Source organism: Rhinichthys klamathensis, unplaced genomic scaffold (assembly GCF_029890125.1).
Source record: "Rhinichthys klamathensis goyatoka isolate OS25496 unplaced genomic scaffold, OSU_Roscu_1.1 h1tg000248l_1, whole genome shotgun sequence".
NCBI lineage: Eukaryota > Metazoa > Chordata > Actinopteri > Cypriniformes > Leuciscidae > Rhinichthys > Rhinichthys klamathensis.
Genome location: NW_026606770.1, coordinates 1,523,382 through 1,545,467, shown reverse-complemented (window position 1 = coordinate 1,545,467; position 22,086 = coordinate 1,523,382). Strand labels below are relative to the sequence as shown.

Sequence of the window (22,086 nt, the reverse complement as noted above, 5' to 3'; positions counted from 1 at the left end):
CTCACCACTCTGTAGACTAGACTAATGTCCCCGCACATCTGATTTGTTGGGAGTCACGAGTCCGGCCAATCAGCGCGGAAAGCTGAGGCACTGAAAGTGTTGCACTCTCACACCGAGAGAGCACTCGCTGACTAGAGCTGCTTCACTGATCACGCTTCAGTTGTCTCTCAAAGTTAAGGCAACAGCAGACTTGGCTGAAGAAGCAATACCTAGATTACTACACTGAAGTTGCAAAATACCTCAATATAATAGAGCCCTGTGATTTCCGCGATGCAGGACAGGCGGAGTCGCGGAATCCAGTCACAAAAAACGGAATTTACTGTATAAAGCGGAATATCACGGAATTTGTCAACTTTGATGAATTAATAAAAAGCAGGTCAGTACAAATCAAACCGCAAAAAGACTATTTAAATATGAATCCTGCGTGTCTCTAACGTTAAATGAATGGCGCAGACACATGATTTCAGTTACCACACACACACACACACACACACACACACAATGGAGCACGCGTGACGCTTGCGCTGTTTTCAGCCGCATCATTATATGAGGACACGATTGCATAAACATCATCTCCAGAGCCGCTTAGTCACTTCATGAGCTTTTTAATGCTTCAACTGAGAAAAGTTATCGACATATCATAAACACACAGAAACTCAAAGATCTCCACGGCAACCCGTCAAAATAAAAGTTCGTTTTTTCACAAGGCCCTAAAGATTAAATTTTTGTTAAACTGTAAATAAATTGAATAAGTTTGATTTTAATTAATTAGAAATGCTTTTTGATTACTAAAATTTTATTTAAAAATTAAAATAGAGTCTTTAAGTTTTACAAAATGCTGCTGGGTGCTCCCTGCACTTTTTACAAGTTATTATTATTATTATTAATAACAGTTCTCAGATTCAAAGATATGTTTAAAATCATTTAAAGAAAGTATTTGTCAAAACCCTTTGTTATTCTTAATTTTGACATTAATTTACAGTTTTACACCAGACATAGCTATAATATATATATATATATCGGTTCAAAATATCGGTTATCGGTCTATTTGACCTGTAATAATCGGTATCGGCATCGGCCCTGAAAATCCCATATCGGTCGACCCCTAGAAAGAATTGTATCTATTCGAATTTGACTGGATCATGCAAAGTGAAAACATGTCGAGTTATGATATTAAGTTAATATTCTTTTGCACCTGGCCTTGGTTGTGTTTCAGAAGCCTACAATTAGATGAAAGCGCACATTTCTTTTCAACACTGTGCACCCATGCACATTATGACCATGGATATTTTTAATAAAGTAAGTCCAGTTTGATTTTATGTTGTCTTTAAAGCATCTCTCTGCTGCTGTTGTTGTTTCTTAAATGTGGTCTGGTTACTGTGGTATGATCTGAAGCAAGAACGGAATCCAAACTGGAGTGAATTGACAAGTTAAAGAACGGTTCATTGAAACCATATTGATCCGAATATCAATGTGTCCCTCTCAATGTCTATTGTGGACACAGCCTGATTCACTTTAAAGATTAGAAGAGCAGTGAGAGAACCATGTCTGACAGCTACACAACAGAAAAACACGGACCTATACTGCATTATACCCGGACAAAGCAGCGCAGTGTCATGAATGGACAACATTACAAAGAAAGAACTAGTGCAGTAATTTAGGGAGAGGTTCTTTCATTATTGTACAGTAACAAAGGAGGAAATAAGTAAATGCAAAAAATGACATGTTGACTTAAAGCACAAGATCAACAAACAGCCACCCCCCTCCCCCTCCCCCTCCTTTTTGACAAATGAATTTCCATAACCTTTACAATATGGATTCATTCACTAACACATTTTCAGATGATTTGATTCTTTGAATCCTGGAAAACAGAGACACATATATATGCTATAGTATATAACGAATTTGAAGAGTAACATTTAGGCTACTGGGACATTGTGAACCTGTAAACACACACTCTTCAGAACAAGTGTTCAGAGTTTGATGTAAAATGGATGGTAAGCCACATGCAGGATTCATTAATTGGAGGTTGATGGAGGGAGGAGAGGATTATACAGGCTCCAGATTATGTGTGTGTGTGTGTGTGTGTGTGTGTGTGTGAGTGATTGAAGACTCCCTCGGGTCAGAAACGTTGACCACTGTAATTGCTCTTCATTGTGTATCACAAAGACTGACAGGAAATAACAAACAGCAAATAATTGCAAACATCTGCACTCTCTCTCTCACAGCGCTGAACGCAGATGATACTGTAATTTACCAAGATTGCTCAACAAACCGAATTCCGTTTTGAGATTTTGAAATAGCAGTGTGTGTTAACAGATTTGACTGCCTGTGGTTATACACCTTGCTAACCGTCATTTTAATCTACAAATAGATTTTATAATCTGCCTCTTCTAAAACACATGCCAGTGTTTTTGTATTGTATGTACCTGCGTGACGGTTGAAACGCATGTTTTCACGACTTCTTTTAATCTGTATTTAGAAAGCACAGATTGAAAAAGCAAATTGCAAACAAACGAAGACAAAAGCTGGATTAGACTTCCTCAAATCTTAAGTTCCCGGGAAAATAATAGTGATTTGAGCTCAAGCCCAGATTACATTTTTTTTGTGTGTGTGCTGGCATCCCGGCGTTATTTGTTTAGGAGGTTCTTCGTCTTTGATCTCTTCATCTGACACACAGCAGCCGAGGATAGACCGTGTCAATAAAGGTACGTTCACACAGACAAAAGCAAAAAGACATGCTGTAAAACAAAACCAGAAAACATTGTTGTGGAGAATCACGGTAAACCCTGAGGGAACGATAGTTTCGTATGAGAAAATCTGCATAGCTCTCGGATGAGGCTCAAATACGATGCAAACGAAATTGTTAACGAACCACATTGTCTATTATGCACTCTCCCAATCGCACTCGGATGTGGTGAGGGTGCAGAATTACAGACATTGATTTTTTTTCCTTCTTTTGGCTAGTAGAAATCCATAACCTCCTGTTCAGAACAGATGCCCATTAGATCCTGCAGTTCAGGATAAAAGATCCTTATTGTGGAGGACGCATACAAATAGAGATACAGAGTGTTTTTGAACAGGGTGTGTAAGGAAGTGAAGTACCTGTCCTCAGGTGTATCAACGATACAGGCAGACCGTGTGAAACAGGACTCCAGCGAGCCTACAGAGGTTTCAAATACACTCGCGCACACACATATAGTGCAAAATGAGCAATGGTGGATCGGCTTTCATTTATCGACGCTCCTCTGAGAGACACTCGATACCTTTTTAAAGGCAAAGGGAGGGTGTATACCTACTGCTAAAAATGCTAAAAGCAAATCTAATCTCATGCAGAAAGACGTTAAAAAGCAATGTGTTGTTTCTAATACTAGGTCAGAACTACATTACCCATAATGCATCAGGATGGCAGACTCGAATGTAATGAGATTTGTACAGGCACTGACCCAGATAACCAAGCCCGCAGTGTGTGCGTGTGTGTGTGCGTGAACGCATTGCCGATTTGTCTTTGTGAGTGCAGAAAAGCAAATGTCAAGAATAAAGTTACACATGCTTTTGGTTTAGTGGACTTCCACGCATATTTAAATGTCTGTCAGAAGAAAGAACAAATGCATTTTGTGTCTGTTAGCACAAGTGTGTCAGCTTCTGTGTGTGTGAATGGTGACAGCTGGGGAGACAGTGGGATACAGTATTGCGGACAAGGGCGGACTTAGTACTTTGATATGTGTGCGAGTGCCGGGAGGTGTGTGTGCGCCTCAGGATTATCGCCAACTGAGCAGAAGAAAAACAAGCAAGAGATGTATTTCAAAATTCTCAAATTACATAACTATGTGCAGATGTAACACGCAGATAAAACTATCAAACATCCATCCTGAACAAGCATACGCTTTTGATTTGTAGTGGACGCCAAAGATTCCTCCGGCTGTGAGGTCACGTTCGTGCCCGGCTAGTTTTTGTTGACTCAGGAACAATACTCCCTGCGCAACCACGCTCAGCCAAATGGGACGAATTAGGCCAGGTTGCCTAGCGCCATGCTGGTCGCCCCTGACAACCCCAAGGCCTCCAGCTCGGGAGCAAAAGGGAAGGGTTTTGCAAAGGGGCGGAATAGAGTTTCATTCGGCCTCATGCTCTTACAAAACACCTCCCCCAGGCTCGTCGCAAAACAATGTCGGCCGTGTCAAATCAATCGGCAACGCCTAAGGACATCAATATGGGGCCAATAAATCTCACTTGAGGGAAGCCCACTCTCTCACCTCTCCGGCCATATGGGAAAGATTGTAATAACGTAGCTGCGACGCTCGACTAGCATAGATATGCACATTAAAACATTGCAGCACATGGGCGGTGCCACATTAACCGTGGCATTCGCACAGGTGATAGAGTATCGTGAAAATAAAAGACGGAAAGGTGATAGTGGAATAAAAGTGGGGCTCAGAACAGGGGAGACGGAGAACGTAACAAAAGACACAAAAGCTTGTCTCCTTTGAGTGTAAAAACCGCGAGAGCGTACACTAGTAAACGATGCTTCAAAGGAAAGGCTGAGACAATACAATACAAAGACGGGAATATCATGATGAGACAGGCAGTGGGAGAGAGAGAGAGAGAGAGAGAAACACAACGATCAAGGCGGAGGGAGACAGACCGAGATGATGTCAGCGCTGTAAGTTTTTGAGATGTCCCCTCTGAGCAAAGCTGTACAGATCCGTAGTTTTAAAGGGATAGTTCTTTCGAAAATGATAATACAATCATCATTTGTTCACCCTCATAGCATTTCGTTCTTTATTTTCATCACTGTAACATAGATAAGGATCATACAGTGAAAAATGAAAATGGATGTTGATTTATAATGCCATACTCCCAAAAAGTAATCTGACTTGTGCACAATGTAAGTCTTATTCTGAAGCCGTATGATTTGTGTGAGGAACAGACCGTATAATTCACGGAAAATCTTCCCCTTCGCCACAGCCTCACAAATCAAATATGGCTACAGTCAGTTCACTTGGCGGCCATCTTGGAAAGTTGTTTATTTACTGTGATTATTACGAAACATATTTAAACTATGAAACTGTGAAAGTGACAACTTTGGTATCAACTAACAGTGGTTTCAATTTTTTTTCAAATCACATATAAAATACTTTTTTTATTCCCAAACAAACAGATGAGTCTATGAAAAGCTGACTGGAATATTTAACTGTTTCATCTAAGACTGACAGATATGCATCACATTAAGTTTATTGCGGTAGTTTGTTAAAAACTGTGTAATCCAAATGGATGAAAATTTTATATGCAATTCAAATACATAAATCTTAAATTTAGGCCACAATATGGCAGTATGCACCTTTTTACCTGGGTTGGAACCCACCATAAAATGAAGAAAATATTGCATGATTTCAGAATACTTTGAATTAGAGCTGGAGAATTAATCATTAAAAGATCGCAATCTCGATTCAAACACCCACACGATCTCATTCCTAAATGACAACGATTCGCCTGCGTCTATTACAAAATCAGCCCAAATCTGACCCGGAGAAAGCAGATATCATGTATGAAAGCTTTTCAACCCCACAGTATGATTATTTATGTTACAAATATTCAAATTATCACAGAAGTACTGGGATTAAAGTTGATGTCTGAATAATGAATAAACACTGATGTCTACGGAAGCGATCGAAACAGGGCAAATCACTTTTTGAAAGTAACTTGATGCTTCAAATAACGATTGTATTGATTACATCGTTACACCACTAGGTGTTAAAAAATGTATTTGTCATTGAATCATTCATTCAAGAGATTCGTTCAAAAAGGCTGATACATCCAGTAATGAAACAGGTGAAGTACTTATGAGTGAGTCATTGAATCATTCATTCAAACCAATTTTTCTTTTTAAAACAACTCATTCAAATATATATTTTTTTAAATAGATTGCAGCAATTAACATTTTGTCAGAACCTCTAGTAAATTAAATGTTATTTTGTTTAGTTGTCTGTTCAGAATCATGTAGTAATCATGATCTCTATTTGAAAAAAAAAAAACAAAAAAAAAAAAACATAATTTTCAATTTATCCAGAATCGTGCAGCTCTACGTAGAATACAGTGAACAAGCAGTATGAACTACAATCAGTGTTTCCCCTAGGATTTTTTTTCAGGGGGGGGACTGCTAGTGTTGCGGAGCGGGCGTGTTACGGATACGTGGTGTAAATTTTTTTTGCAATCAAAAAGCATGTCTAATTAATTGAAATCATGTATTATGAATCATTAAACTTATACAACTTTTCTTTTTTTTTTATATATGAAAAAAAATGTCACACTAATTCTGTGTTGTGTTTTTTTCCGGTAATAAAATGAAGACATAAAACACAAATTGTATCATTTATCATCAATTTTAATCATGAAATTAAATAAACTTTTTGTCAAATAACTTGCTGCACGATGAGCTTTAGCCTACTACTGTTAAAATTAAAACATGGATTATTCCTTAAAAAATTCAGTTTTGATGATAATTTATTTGGATTAGTGTTAGTGTATTATTACATTGGGACATATCTAAATTCTAATGTACAACAGTAATATATAATTTCTGTCAAGTTAAAACAAACTTTTTATTTTGACAGTTTGCCGTGAAGACCTTTAGAGTTTCTGTGTGTTTCTGTCATGATGATAGTTTTTCTCAAATGAAGCGGTGAAATGATCACGAAGTGACTTTCGGAGTGGATCTAGAGCCTGGAGAGGAAGTTCATGCATTTGTGTCTTCATATAGGCCCAAAAACAGCGCAAGCGTCACACGTGCTTCAGTGTGTGTGTGTGTGTGTGTGTGTGGTAAATGAAACTGCGCGTCGGCGGCACCATTCATTCACACAGAACATGCAGGATTCGTATTTAAATAGTCTTTGTGTTTTAATATTCACACACACTAGTCTACATCGCGATTTGATTTCAAGTGTACTGAACTGCTTTCTATTTTTTCCTCAAATTTACAAATTCCGTGAAATTCCGCGTTATACACTAAAATCCTTTTTTATGACTGGATTTCGTCAGCATTTTAGGGGGGGCGGGGGGTCGTTTTGGGGGGACGGGCCGCCCCCCCAAAACAATGGTAGGGGAAACACTGACAATGATACTTTTCTGATGATTTTTGTAAATGTGGAATGTGTTGACATTACAAACCACTATCCATATTCATTGTAAAGAGCTGCTTGATTATTCTGCTTTTGTGTTTCACCAAAGAAAGAATATAACACAGGCTTAGACCGTCACCGGGGTAAGTAAATTATTTTTGGGTGAACTATTCCTTTAAGCTGGAGAGCAGAAGTCACATGAGCCGGTCCAATTATCACCTCCTGCACCCGCTAACTCCAGTGCCAGCTAATGTCTTTTCTCATTAAACACTAGAGAAATCATTTTAATCGCCATTCCTTCCTCTCCTATTGTGCGTGTGTGCATTTAAAAAAGCGGACCCATATCAGGTACAGCTGCGACCCATTGTCCTGTATTAAGGTCATGCTAGCTTTACCCCGATCTAAATATATCCCTCCATCTTACGGAAAAAACGCAAGAATTCCACTTCACACTCTCTTCTCTCGCTTAGCTGCTGACACACCTAAATCAGGCGAGCGAGCTGATAGCAGAAGCAGAGGTGTGAGGAGAAGGGAAACGAGAGGAAGGGTGTAATAATGACGGGGCAAGAGCGTTTATACTGCAGAAACCTGAGCGGCGATGGACACATGCCAGTCCAGCTGTCCCCTCTCTGATGTAGACTATCCTAACTCCTGTAAAAACACACACACTTACAGAGGGGGAAAAAATGACGCATTTGTCTGAGACATGCCGATCTTGGCTTATCCTGATTGTCGGTAGGGGTACTTACAGCTGTCAACCGGTGGGCTCTGGTGGAATTATATGTCTTTAGATATTTACACACATGCATATGTGAAAAACGACAATCCAGTGCTGTTGTCAGATGCCATCAGGACAAGATTAACCCGTCGTTCACCATTATCAAATAAACGGCCTTTAGATCTGAATAGCTCACACACTCATGCACAATTACGTCTACAGCTGCAACCTTTTATGGATAAAGATTAGAATAACACAAATACCAGCCAGATTAGGGGTGAGGGGGAGGGTGTTTTGGACGGGTGGCGAGACGGAGACGGGGTAACGTCTGCTGGGTTCGCTGGAATGTGTGTGTCTCTGAAGTGCGTCGACTCGCATTCTTCACGTCCGCGGTAGCCGTCCACGCCACAAGTCAAGGCAACATAAACACTAATAAAGCATTAAAAGAGCTCCTGCCAGGCATTTTAAACCATCCAACACACACACACACACAACTGTACGCTAAGAGTGTGTGTCCCATATCTTTCCTCTGCAGGATGGGAGAAGGAGAGATTTGGCAGAGCATGAAATAGATCACGGCTATAGGAGCGCATTTACACACACACACACACACACACACACGGAGGAAAGCATTGCTCCATTCAGTGGGCTGTTTTAGCACGGTGGTGTTTTGTTTATTCGCACACTGAATCATTGGAATGGTATCGATGACATCATAATTGGTCTTTCCATGTCAGTGCGACACACTAACTGGATTTAGGAATGATTCATAAATTCACGACCACCATCTAAAATGAACAAGAAAGACATAAAGTCCAGTCATTTGTTTATGTTCTTTTTTCTATCGGGGCTGTTTTCTTTGTTCTAACTAGGCTACATTTAAAAAAGACTAGTTACACAATTGTTCTGTGTAATAATTAGCAAGACGAGACGACGTAATTGCCAAAAAATATCACCAGTTGAGAGGATCTTAAAGCTAACAGCATGCTAATAAAAGCATTGTTATTATATATATATATATATTAGTGCTGTCAAACGATTAATCGCATTAATGTCATAGTTAACTCGCGATTAATCGCACATTTTTATCTATTCTAAATGTCTCTTGATTTCTTTTTGTCCCATTATTTTTTCTCATTTTAATGCTCTTATCAACATGGAAAAGTGGATCGGCTTGCTTTGAGCAAATGTTTTTTATTGAAAACAACATTGACTGTGTTCAATTTCACACTAACATATGTTCACTTGGAGCAAGTAATCTCTCACACAATGTAACACTGTCCATCAATAAAAGGGTAAAAGAAATACTGACGAGGTCCTGATATTGACGAGGGGGCGGATAATTCGCATCAGCTGTGTGTGTGTGTGTGTGTGTGTGTGTGTGTGTGTGTGTGTGTGCTTGGCCATCATCAAGTGGTATTTCAGACTGGACGTGCTGCGATGATGATGATAGCTCGGTTCACAACGACAAAACACACAGATCACTTTGGTCTTGTCAATGGAACCATTTGGCAACTTTTTAAAAGTTAAATTTCCATTCAGAATCTTATTGGCATCCATTTCGGCGTCTCCAATTTGAGGAAAAAATAGAAAGCAGTTCAGTACACTTGAAATCAAATCGCGATGTAGGCTAGTGTGTGTGAATATTAAAACACAAAGACTATTTAAATACGAATCCTGCTTGTTCTGTGTGAATGAATGGTGCCGCCGACGCGCAGTCTCATTTACCACACACACACACACACACACACTGAAGCACGTGTGACGCTTGCGCTGTATTTTGGCCTATATGAAGACACAAACGCATGAACTTCCTCTCCAGGCTCTAGATCCACTCCGAAAGTCACTTCGTGATCATTTCACCGCTTCATTTGAGAAAAACTATCATCATGACATAAACACACAGAAACTCAAAAGGTCTTCACGGCAACCCGTCAAAATAAAAGTTCGGTTTAACTTGAGAGAAATTATATATTACTGTTGTACATTAGAATTTAGATATGTCCCAATGTAATAATACACTAACACTAATCCAAATAAATTATCATCAAAACTGAAATAATCCATGTTTTAATTTTAACAGTAGTAGGCTAAAGCTCATTGTGCAGCAAGTTCTTTGACAAAAAGTTTATTTAATTTCATATGATTAAAATTGACGATAAATGATAAAATTTGTGTTTTATGTCTTCATTTTATTACCAGAAAAAACACAACACAGAATTAGTGTGAATTTTTTTTCCATATATTTACAAAAAAAATTGTTGTATAAGTTTAATGATTCATAATACATGATTTCAATTAATAAAAATGAAAAAATTACACCACGTATCCGTAACACGCCCGCTCCGCAACACTAGCAGCCCCCCCCCTGAAACAAAATCGTAGGGGAAACACTGCCTAATATATATATATATATATATATATATATATATATATGAAAATTAAAACATAAACAATATATTAAAAAGTATATTGTACCAAATCAAATAAATATCCTGCATACATATAACATAATAATTATATACATAAAAAAAAAACATTTAAAACATATATAAAAATGTAGTATATAAATAACCTTGTGTTCTCCGTCCATTCCACTCCAACATTTGGATCTAACCTTCATATCTCTCAATCCTCCTCTCCCCCAAAAGCCCCTGATTCGGCCTGATGATTGAAACCAGACTTCAGTGTAGTTCAGCCACCCCCGCATTCTCACAGCGCTCCAGAACACAGTCACCCAGGCATGCACCCAACCGCAAACTCCAGGCACGTAGAGGTCAGTGGTGCTGCTGACCAGTGTGTGTGTGGGAGATCGTGAGCAGTGGGCTTCTGAACCGCGGGCTCTGTTTAGCAGCGGTCAGCCTACGATGACACAGTGAGGCCCAAACACACAAAAACGGCCTTTTACAGCCAGTGCTGCTCAGAAACAGAGCTCGGGTTTGCGATCCGATAGGGAACTCTTAGTCTCACCGAGTAACCACGCTGTGATTAGCATACATGCCACATAATTACCCGTTTCCTGCGGTTAAACACCATTACTGCCTAAATGATGTCTAAAATGCCTTCTGTTCAACAATCAATAATCCTCCGAGTATGAAAACTCAAACCACACCCATATTTCCCTCTTTTTCTCCTCTGTTTCTTTCTTCTCCTCTCTCCACCCCTCCTCTTGAACCAATATGGCTAGCACAGTGGGAAGGAATCCATCATTACTACGGAAACTAGGGCATCCCGTATGAACTTGCGTAGTGGATTTGTAAGCATGCGCGTGAGTGCGTGTGACAGTCAAGCGCAAAATTAGAAACAACAGTGTTTTTGGGTCACCTGACCTCTGATAACAAAAAGCCTGAAAGAATGGAATCAGACAGTTGCCATGACACCAAAGCACCCGATAATAATCCCGCAACAGTCCAAAGGGGCTTACACGTGCACATGAGAGACAGATAGAGAAGGACAGAAAGACTTGGTGTTGTCTTTGCTTAGTATTCCAACACCCTCAAGCAGTCTCGAAAAGCGGTCCAACAATAAAGACCCAGGGCCCAGTGGGAGAGCGTTTCGGGCCAGTGGACAGGACAGTCTCTTGCTCTTTTGGGCCACTGTTGCGCTGTCACTACATTTACGTTCATTAATCAAGTGTTGTTATGCCTTGCAAATATTTGTGTGACATACTGAACATGATTGTTGAATTCTGCTCATTTAAATGCCACACCAATGCAATGCTATGAAATTCAAATAGACAAATAAACAGATAAAGCTGTTAGCTTTCAATTAATGTTCTGCATTTTCTTTATCATGTCATAAAAACAATATGTGTATTTGATTTAAATATGTTTAAAATGATTAAGCATTTATAGTATATACTATATATTTTATGTACCAAATTTTATGTTAACATGAATATTTTTCTAACACTAAGCTTTGACTTGTGATCGACTTCTAAAAGTCAGAATTGGTTAAAAATAATAAACAAATCAGTAATGTTTTCCATGGTGTTTTTAATTATTATTTTACTACAAATATTAAAATAAAAAATCAAACGTATATATTTCATATATACTTGTTCATATTGTATATTTTATAGTAGATTTATTTTTAATTATAATGTACAGATTTGTTATTACTGTTTTGCTAACACATTTTAAAATGCTACTAAAAATCAATCTTATTTGCAGTGGGACCAGTGGAAATGTTGGCAGGGCAAGTGCAAATCGGATCGACTGGGACACCACCAAAAGAAAAAAAAGAAAAATCCTTATTGTTGATCCCTGCGTAAGCTTTGCCAAAACTACAATCCAGCTCCATGAGCAGCCAATGACAACCATTGAACACGCACGGCCTGAGTACAGTTGTCTGATGTCATTCTTTACTCTTCGAAAACACAGCTTATGTGTTAGAGCAAAGTACTACTCTAAAAATATCAGTCGAAATGGCTGATGTCACACTGGACAGGTTCCACGCCTCCCCCTGCGGCACCAAACCTTGAGACCAGCTGACTAAAGAAACATTGTGAGATTTTTACAGCGATTTAACGCAACATTAACAGGTGCACATACACACAGACACTAATGAGAGAGTGCCGGATCTCGTGGTCCGCAGTAATCCTGGTATGTCTGGTACTACAGACCACCCGAAATTTACATTGAACTATAACGTTCAAAGGTCTAGGTTTTTTCTTTGTCTTTCCCAGGTTCACAACCCAAGGATGAATCCATTCTTTCTTTCTTTTCCCACATGCATCAACTCTCTCACATATGCATGCTCTGATCAATACTCTTAGGGTCTTTGTTTTGCCAGATCGATTTAGGGTAATGAAGTCCATGTGGCTAAATCCTACACGGAAAAAGAGAGAAGGATTGTCAAGCTCAGAGGTTTGACCGTATGCGGATCAGAGGTTGAGGCTTTAGAGAGGTCACGTTTTATTCTCATCCGTTCTTCTTTACCTCTTTAACATAGACTACCCCTCCACGGGGTCATTAATTAAGCGCGCCCGTCCTCCTGTTGCGTAAAGAATCGTGAAGATGCATGTGTGTGTGCACATTTCTCCAGCCTTAAAGAGATAGTTCACCTAAAAATCACCATTAATTCACCCTCATGTAGTTTCAAACCTGTATGAGTTTCATTCTTCTTCAGACAACATTGGATCCATTGAATTCCACAAACAATTTTAAAAACAATTTTTTTTTGTGTGTTCCACAAAAAAATAAAAGTCACACAAGTCAGGAATGATTTCAGTTTTCATTTTTGGGTGAACTATCTCTTTAAATGAAGACAGAAAGCGCAGTTGTTGGCAATGTGATCTTTAAAAACTATGACAGCAAAGGCCAAACTGGGTGACTCGCGCTGTCACTCAAGTAAAAGGGGCGAATTAGGACTGAACTGCACTCTGGGACTCAAATTTTTGTGGTGAACTAAGTAGAGAACAATCCACTCCTGTAAAGCTTCCTCTCAGCCGGGGTTTTATGTTTTTGGTGTCTTTTTTTTTTTGGTTAATTAAAAATGTCAGCTCATTATCACATGTATATGAACACAACAAAGAATTTCGGTGCCTGAACAAATAAGACAATGGCACGCTTGGTAATCTTTAGACAGCTCATTAGGTACTTCATATTAAATTTAAAAAACACTGAAAGGACAAAGCACCAGGAGTGCCCACCCCCCTCTCTCCCAATTCTACCTCTCTCTCTCTCTGTTTTTTCTCTCGCTCCCCTTGCTCTCTGTATTCCCGTAACCGTTCTTTAATTCCAGCTCAGTCAGCCCATTGAGGGGCAGTGAACCGCATGCTGATGACCTCACTGCCGCACTCTGATTGGTCAATCTCAGTGACCAACAGCCCCAACATGGGCCAGACAAAAAAGCCACTCTGTCTCTGTCACTCTCTCCCCCTCTCTGTGTTGACTCATTATTGTTTTTCAGCTCTTTTCTTTTACTTGTTCACAGAAAACAGGCAGAGCGGAAAGTTGTGTTTCGTTCGCTCTGATCGGAAGTGTTCTAAAACAAACACCGCCTTCTGGCTTGGTGTGATGTGTGAGCGCCAATACGGTAATCACCTCTCACCCACTGCATCTTCCTCTGATCATTTGCTCTCTCCTGTTTTAAAACCGATCAAACAAGGTACAAAACGAGTTCCTGTGAACACAAGGAGGACACAGATTGAGAGAGAAATTCGTGGAGTACACATACTCAGCGGTTAAAAGAGGCTTGAGTACGGTAACTCATGGGAAAAAAAGTTACAAAAAGACTCCTCCAGTAAAAACAAGTTTGTCTTAAACTTCAAAGCGTTATCTCTGTTCAGAAGAGATGGGAGAATGATATGAGGAAAAGAAAAACAGATGAAAGCAGACCTAAAAGGGAACAAATAGTTTACTGGCATGTAGGGCTGTGCAATACCATGAATATTCATGATATTTTTTTCCAATGGATGAATATTTCCATGGATAACACACAATGATTTTCCTAAAAATGAAAAAAGTGAATGTGACTATTTGCATTAAACTCGTTTCTCAATCTGAACGTCTCAGGTGGACTTGGTGTGTGTTTGATTTATTTCCATGAATCAGTTCAAACTGTCCATTCCATATACACTACCGTTCAAAAGTTTGGGGTCAGTGAGAATTTTATTTTTATTTTTTGGAGGAAAGAAATCAATACTTTTATTTATCAAGGAAAAATTAATTTGATCGAAAGTGACAGTAAAGACATTTATAATGTTACAAAAGTCTTTTGAACTTCCTTTTCATCAAAGAATCCTAAAAATAAAAAATAAAAAACTGTACAACTGACAGACCAACAACTGTTTCAACATTGATAATAATAATAAATGTTTCTTGAGCATCAAATCCTCATATTATACTGATTTGTGAAGGATCATTTGACACTGAAGACACTGACACTGGTGATGCTGAAAATTCAGCTTTGATCACAGGAATAAATTACACTTTACTATATATTCACACAGAAAACAGCTGATTTACACTGGAATAATATTTAAAACTATAACTGATTTTTGTTGTATTTTTAATCAAATAAGCGCAGCCATGGTTAGCAGAAGAGAATTCTTTTAAAAGTATTTAAAATCGTACCGACCCCAAACTTTTGAACGGTAGTGTATATAAGACAATAATAATAAACTTTTCTTGAGCATCAAATCAGCATATTGGAATGATTCCTGAAGGATCATGTGACACTAATGATGCTGAAAATTCAGCTTTGCCATCACATGTAAATAGTTTACATTTTACAATATATATTCAAATATAAAACAGTTGTTTTAAATTGCAATGATATTCCATAATATTACTGTTTTAGTGTATCTCTGATCAAAATAAATGTAGCTTTGGTGAGCATAAGAACCCCAAACGTTATTATTAACTATAATGTAATACATAAAATAAAATATAAATATGTGTATATGTATGTAAATATTGCTGATTACTACTATCCATATACTATATGTGTGTGTACGAATGAAAATGATTTAATGCAAAATAAGTAGGAAAAACATGCCTTGATTTTTTTTCTTACTTAGCAACAATGGCTGTTTTCATTTGACATGTATATATAAACATAATAAATAGTCAAGAGGGAAAAAAGTACTTTTGTTTTACTTTTATTATCGACATTTCCAGACTCACAGGAAGGAAATTAAAATCCTTCAGAGCTGCAAAGACTGCATAAGCACATTCTTTGGGTGCGAATCACCAAGTGGGCTCAGTGAGACAGCACTAACTGTACATTCCTCTGTCCCACTTAAAAAGAAAAGGAGGGACCGAGGGGGAGAGAGAGTGAAAGAGAGGCTGCAGGGGAGAAGAGAAAGTCTTCATCCCTAAGTCATTTGCCTAAAAAGGATGTGATGAATGAATGTCAGGGACACAAAACATCCACCTCATGTTTAACAAGAGACTCACCCAGTCCTCGGTCAGGAGGGGTGAGATGGAGAAAGAGTGAAGGGGGAGGGAGGAAGATAGAAAGCAAATTCTTGTGTCCATTGGCGAAAGGCACTGTGCGTAACAGAGTTCACATTGACTTGCTAACCGTACAGGCCGAAATGGGAATGAAACGAGAGCCGCTTTTGTGTTCAAGATACAGCTCACCTTTCTACTGAAAAGGACATAGGAAGTGAATCAGTGAGTCAACTGTGAGATCAAATGACTGGTCTATGTGAGCGCAACAAAACTCGGCCATCAGCAGTTCCTGACTCACGCTCACACACTTGGGAAATTCCTCAGGGTGTGATATGTCGACTCTCAGTGTGAAATTTAAAGCTAGTGTTATCACTTTTATTGTAATTGTCACAGGTCTGTGCGTGTGTTTGTCCCACAGTTCGCAAATAGACCTCAAGAGGCACAAAGCTACAGCTTGCGACCGTCTGTTCGTATTCCACAACTCGCTCTTCCAAGGTAACCCATGAATAAGTCAACGATATGGAAATGTAAAAATAATATGTCACTTGATAGAAGTCAAGTAATACACAAGTAAAAAAAGAACAACTCCCTGGCTCTTTTGGACAAAAATATTTTGCTTAGTGATACAACCAAAACTATTCTCCCGAAACAGCAAAAAAATACATTTTCGGTTTCGGCCAAAATAGTTTTTTGAGGGACCAAACGTTTAATTAGACGCATTTGACATATTTCATCCACACAACTATAATCTCTAGATATATGGATAAGCTATAACAGGTAAACAAGTAGGCAGTGTGGATGTGCTTTACCACGACTGAAAAATGATGCTAGAGTAGCAATATGTCAAATTTGTTCGGCTGAAATATTGCAGGGAGGCTCTACAATGACTGGTTTAATCAACAGCATTCTGAATTCATTTACTCGCATTTTCGGCTAAATGAAAACTAGTTTTGGTAACACTTTATTTTGACGTTGGTACTTACTATAGTAATAACAATAAATTATGAATAATTACAAGTAACTAACCAAAACCATACCCTAACCGTAACTCTATAGTAAGTACATGTAGTTAATTCATATTACTCAATGTACAATATACGACACCTTAAAATAAAGTGTAACCCTGTTTTTTTGGTGTTTCAAAAAAAATTCGCCGCATCACTAATTTTGCTATAAAATATTTAGACTGAATCATGAGCCATAGCTGTAACTGGTGGATTAGTTTCGTTTATCTACTGGAAATGTAAAACATGTAGTTATGGCCTTTTTACGACATCATAATTAAACAGGACGCGGGGATGTTATAAGGCCTCCCAAGTTTACAACCGCAGCACAAATGTGGCCCCTGCCGGATTGACAGATTGTATTGCGATGGCTGACTGGGATCTGTGCCATCGACTGACTGTATGGATACGGACTGGTCTAATCAATGCTATCGATCACGACAGGGGGGTTTCAACCACGGCGGGGGAGGGTGATTCAGCCCCCCAAATATTTCACACTGTGACCCTTCAAAACACATTCCACCAAAACACTCTCCAGCTCCTTTCTTTCACTCACACATATATCCCCCTCTATAAACACCCCCGCTAAATCAACCCTAACACTTAACCCCCTCCCCCTTCTCGTTCTTTCACATACACACATAAAGCCCACCCTTCCCCCATCCTCCCTTTCTCTTCCCAACAGAATCAGGGTGGAAACCGAAGCATGGTGAGGGAGCGTTTTGCTGCACATGTTCGATCGGCGTTTTTTTACGAGAATAAATGCAAAGAAAACATCTGTTTACCTTTGAGAAGAAATTGTCCCTCGGTGATGACGTCGGCAGTCATGACGTTGTACTCGTTCTCGGTGAAGCCCGGTTGACATGGCATTGCCCCCGTGCCCTGGACTGCCACCTGCCAAAAAACACAAAAGCACCAGACAAATTAATCCCCCGATTAATGGTGATTCATAAACATCGCCCCTCAGCACGAGCCAACCTCCACCGCGGCGAGAGCCAAATATCCAGAATCCCAAGAGGAATCGATGGACATAACGATCACGCTCTTTCACCATAAACAGAGGAAATGAGGCAGAACTCACCTCAAGAAAAGCACAGCGATGAGACTTTCCAGAGCCGCCGAGTCCATCAATCAAGCTCCAAATGAACTCTTTAAATTAGCAATGCTATTGTATTTTTCACCGATTACTCGCTAATTTGCAGCAGATCGGCGACATTAAATAAGGTTCAATGCATGACGGTTTACCGGGGTGCTTTTTCTATTATGCCATTTTTCTTCATTCTGCTTTCCCCAAAGGATAGCGAGGGGTTTCTATCTCCCCTCCTCCCCCCTCCGGCACCAGGGCATCTGTTATTTTGAGGTGGGTGTAATTAGACTGATGAGGTCAGGAGGGCGAGACGTTAGAAAAGCAGAGCTGACCAGGCTACGCATACTCTGCCTTGAATGGCGTGGTCTGGTGGAGCACTTATCACATAAAAACACAAACACACACTTGTGCAGCTGCCGTAAGCACTCCGGCGACAAGTCACAAACCCATTCTTTATGGCTTACGCTTAAAACAGGCGTGCACACCTAGCCTTTAACAGCCAGGACAAAGACTTATTCATCCTTGACTTGTCTTATAAGAAACTAAACCACCAGCATTGAGTCATTAATAGCATGAGCTGATATGACACACAATGTCTGAATCTTAGTGTAGGCAAATTCGGCTTTTAAAGGATGCTTGAGAAGATCAAAGGTGATGTCCACTGTGAAACAGCCTCTTTGTGTTGGAATAAGATCAGAGGCTTGAAGAAGACGGCTGGCTGTGTTTGTTAATGGCCCCATAGTCAATTCATCAAACATGTTAATTACTTGTTAGCTTGGTGGATGCTGCTGACTTAATGCCCTACACACAACGACCAATCAAACATTTGCTTTTGTGCTAACAAAATCATCATCAACCATGAGCTATAACTGCTCAGTTTTTTGATGTCGTCATCTGGTGCTGCCTGATGTATCTGCAGAGCCCCTATATAAAGCTGGCACTACATGGGGTGTGTTTGAAAATCTGACTTTAAACTGTCCTGTCAGCAATTGCTTAGCAATATGCTGCCTCTGCACATCCACACAGAGCGAATGATTCTAGATGGAGCCGCACCAGCAGCCCTGCTGACATGAAGAATCAGAGGCAGCACACGCTATAAAGCCAATGGTGATCATGTAAAGACACTGTCAGTATAGTACCTGAGATAAATTACCTAAATAAACCTCTTTAAAATGTGCAGTGATGGTTTTTTTGCAAAGAAGTCGCTTCTAAGAATCGCTTTTAGAAGCGATTCTTTTACGTCATCGCTTGGTTCTTGACATAGCAGCGTGGTGTATTAAGCTCGAAACATTCCTGTAAATTTTTTTTTTTTTTTTTTATTTATTAATAAGTCTGTTTATTACAAGTTCGTGTCTTGAGTTTGTTGCCGTCATGATTCAAAACATTTAGAACCCAAATATAGCCTAAGTTGTATTTAACTATACAAACATCATTCGTATCTATTGGCTGGAAAGGTTCTTTTTTTCTATAAAAAAAATGCTATTTTAACCAACTCTGTTTGTGAATTTACTAAACTGTCATTTAATCAAGTCGTAAACATCTTTCCAGTGCGTTTAATGTTTTAACAGGATCGTGACGATTCAATAAATCATTCAGTTGTTCGCTTCAGAACAATTCAGCTCAGTTCGCTCACGGAATCGGTTCATATATGATACACTTGAATACGACTCGAATGAATGATTCGTTCACCAAGCGGACATCGCTATCAAACAGCAGAGCAGAGGGGTTTTAAACATGTGGGACCGTTATAACACGCACACAAACAACAGTAAAATGCGACGTTGATGTTGAACTTTTAAAATAAACTTGAAAATATAAGACATTTACGAGGTCAGGACTGCTACTTCTGCTCCTGCAGACCACAAATACAATAAAAAACATTGAAACCCGGACCAAATGGCTCATGGCCAAATGTTAACTTTATTGCCATGCAGATTTCAAGCGTTTGGTTCCATCATAACTTAACAATTTGCTATAGTAATTCCTCGTTTGAGTGTGATAACACGACGTTCAAATGTTAATTCTGCTGGACTCTGCAATTTCAGCAATTCAGAGGGCAGCAGACCCAAAACCTGACAGCACGACTCATTTCACCGCTCAATGATTCGGGTCAGAGTGATTTGTCATATTTGGGTTACGCACAGACCCGTTGTTCGCCGTCAGATTTCGCATCTAAAAGAGACCGAGTCCGCGGAAGAGGACAGTCGCCTCGCGGCCGCCTAAATAGGCTGCTCATTAACTGATTATTGTAACATTTGTTTCATCACTCGGAAAGGGACCATTGTGACCTAATCACCTCCTCGAGGGCAACTTTTTTTCAATCTCGTGCCAAAAGAAGCAAAAGCGCGTTTGAAAACCCGCATTCAACTGCGACTGGCTCCGGTTCAGCACGGGACGGTTTGAACGGGGCTGCTAGTACAATCCATCGGCTATACAACATAGAAAAAAACATCGCACACGGAGTCTAAACCTCTTGTGAATAACTGGGAGGCACGGATAACAGAATAAAGACTGTCTAGAATTGCATTCGAAGAAAATTAGATGCGACATGAAGTCTTTAACCCTTCGAGACCATCAGAAAACCGTTAGTATTGAATTTGATCTAGGCACTGACGCCCTATTTAAATATCCTGGCACTAACATAGAGCGTTCATTTGTAATTTGACTAGCGTTGATACATGCACACAAATAATTGCTCTACAGTTAACATCTAGAGTAGGCTATAAATAATAGCAATTGCGGACACGCCAAACCCCAAACATAAAGCAGCATCGCTACAATGCACAGCTCGTGCCCGAGCGCACATCGCTTTTCGGACCCTTTATTTTACCTGCAGAGCGGCGAGAAGCCCCAGCATCACGCCTCCCGAACGGTACATCGTTTAAATTCCGTCCTTTGTGAAGAAACCGATAGAGTTTGGCCGTTTCCCGCTGCGTTATAATGTTCCGTAAGGTAGCGGCGGCATGTAGCGACAGAATCTTTCCTCCGTCTCTCTCTGGCACTGATCCGTGCTGCTCTCGGTCTGGTACTGACGCTCCGCTCGCTCGCGCACTTCTACGGCAGAGACGCGCGCTCAGTGGCGCCCTCTAGCCACGCGCAGTGGTACTGCGTCGGAGAGGGGGCTCCTTTCCTTCTGTCACCCCTTTCAGCCTCCGGAAGACACAGGGAAGACGACAAGACCCCGCCTCCTTCACTACAACAAAAGGAAGATCTTCTTTTCTTTAACCCCACCCCAACCCCTTAATACCTACTAAATCGGCAAGAGGGACTAAGAATTCCTGGATTTAAAGTGCATGTCTCATGCTGGTGGGCTAAAATCTAATGTTGTGGTAGTACTTCTGAAAGCATTGTTAAAAAAAACCTCATGCAAGAGATAATGTACAGTCAGCGGGTCATGATAGCAAAATAAACCTGACAGGGTGATCAGGACATGGACCCCTAAGAAGCCTAAATAAATACGTATATGGATAGCCTATGGAATATTGATTAGAACTGAAATAATTGTATATTGTGAGAAGAGACCGAGAAGTGTTAAAACAAATTCATGTCACCACCAGAGTCCTGGTCAACCTGTCAGAGTTTACCTATCAATGGTCACACTTTAGATTAGGGTCCAATTCTAACCAATTACTAACTAGTTTGCCTCAATAAATTCATAATTACTGCTTAAGATGTCTAGTTTATGTATTGGGTATAAGGAATGTAGAATATGGTCATGCAGAATAAGCCATTAATATGTGCTTTATAAGTACTAATGAGCAGCGAATACCCTAATACACATGCTAATAGCAAAATAGTTCATAGTGAGAATTGGACCCTGTGTTACTGCCACAATGACTGTACTTATTGGAGTATTTTGGAAATCCTGAAACATTATTTGTTGAATCCGCAGAGATAGTAAACATTGTTTTTTGAGATGAATGGTCAGTTTCAGAATATTTGATCACTGAATGACCAATTAGAATCAAGTATTCCAGAGACCTGTGTAATATATCCTGACAAAGTAACTCAATATAGGCCAATTTGGCTTTAGTTATGCCAGAAATCTCATGAGTATCAGATGGGGAAATTATGCCTGTCTTATGCTGTGAATCTTAAATAGTGTGAATTGACAATGTAAATGGATTTTATGACAGTGCTGAAAGTTGATTAGGGGATTTGCTCAGGTGATGTCTTATTCTGCTTGTGGGCATGACTGCGTCTCTAGTCGTGACAGGCAGGGACAGGGACAGGGAAACTGGCACTTGGAGTGCCTGTGACA

The 22,086-nt window shown here is 39.7% G+C and overlaps 1 protein-coding gene across 1 annotated transcript in view; it reads right to left on the bottom strand.

Moving 5' to 3' along the window:
- The window catches only part of cdh2 (cadherin 2, type 1, N-cadherin (neuronal)), a 50,310-nt gene extending 29,422 nt beyond the window's left edge, over positions 1–20,888 (bottom strand). The window contains exons 1-2 of the mRNA XM_056266456.1: positions 20,656–20,888; positions 17,524–17,632 (exon numbers count right to left, since the gene is read on the bottom strand). Of these exons, the coding sequence (XP_056122431.1) occupies positions 17,524–17,632; positions 20,656–20,703 (157 nt within the window). The 5' untranslated portion in view covers positions 20,704–20,888. The remainder of the gene's footprint in view (positions 1–17,523; positions 17,633–20,655) is intronic.
- Between the last annotated feature and the right edge of the window lie 1,198 nt (positions 20,889–22,086).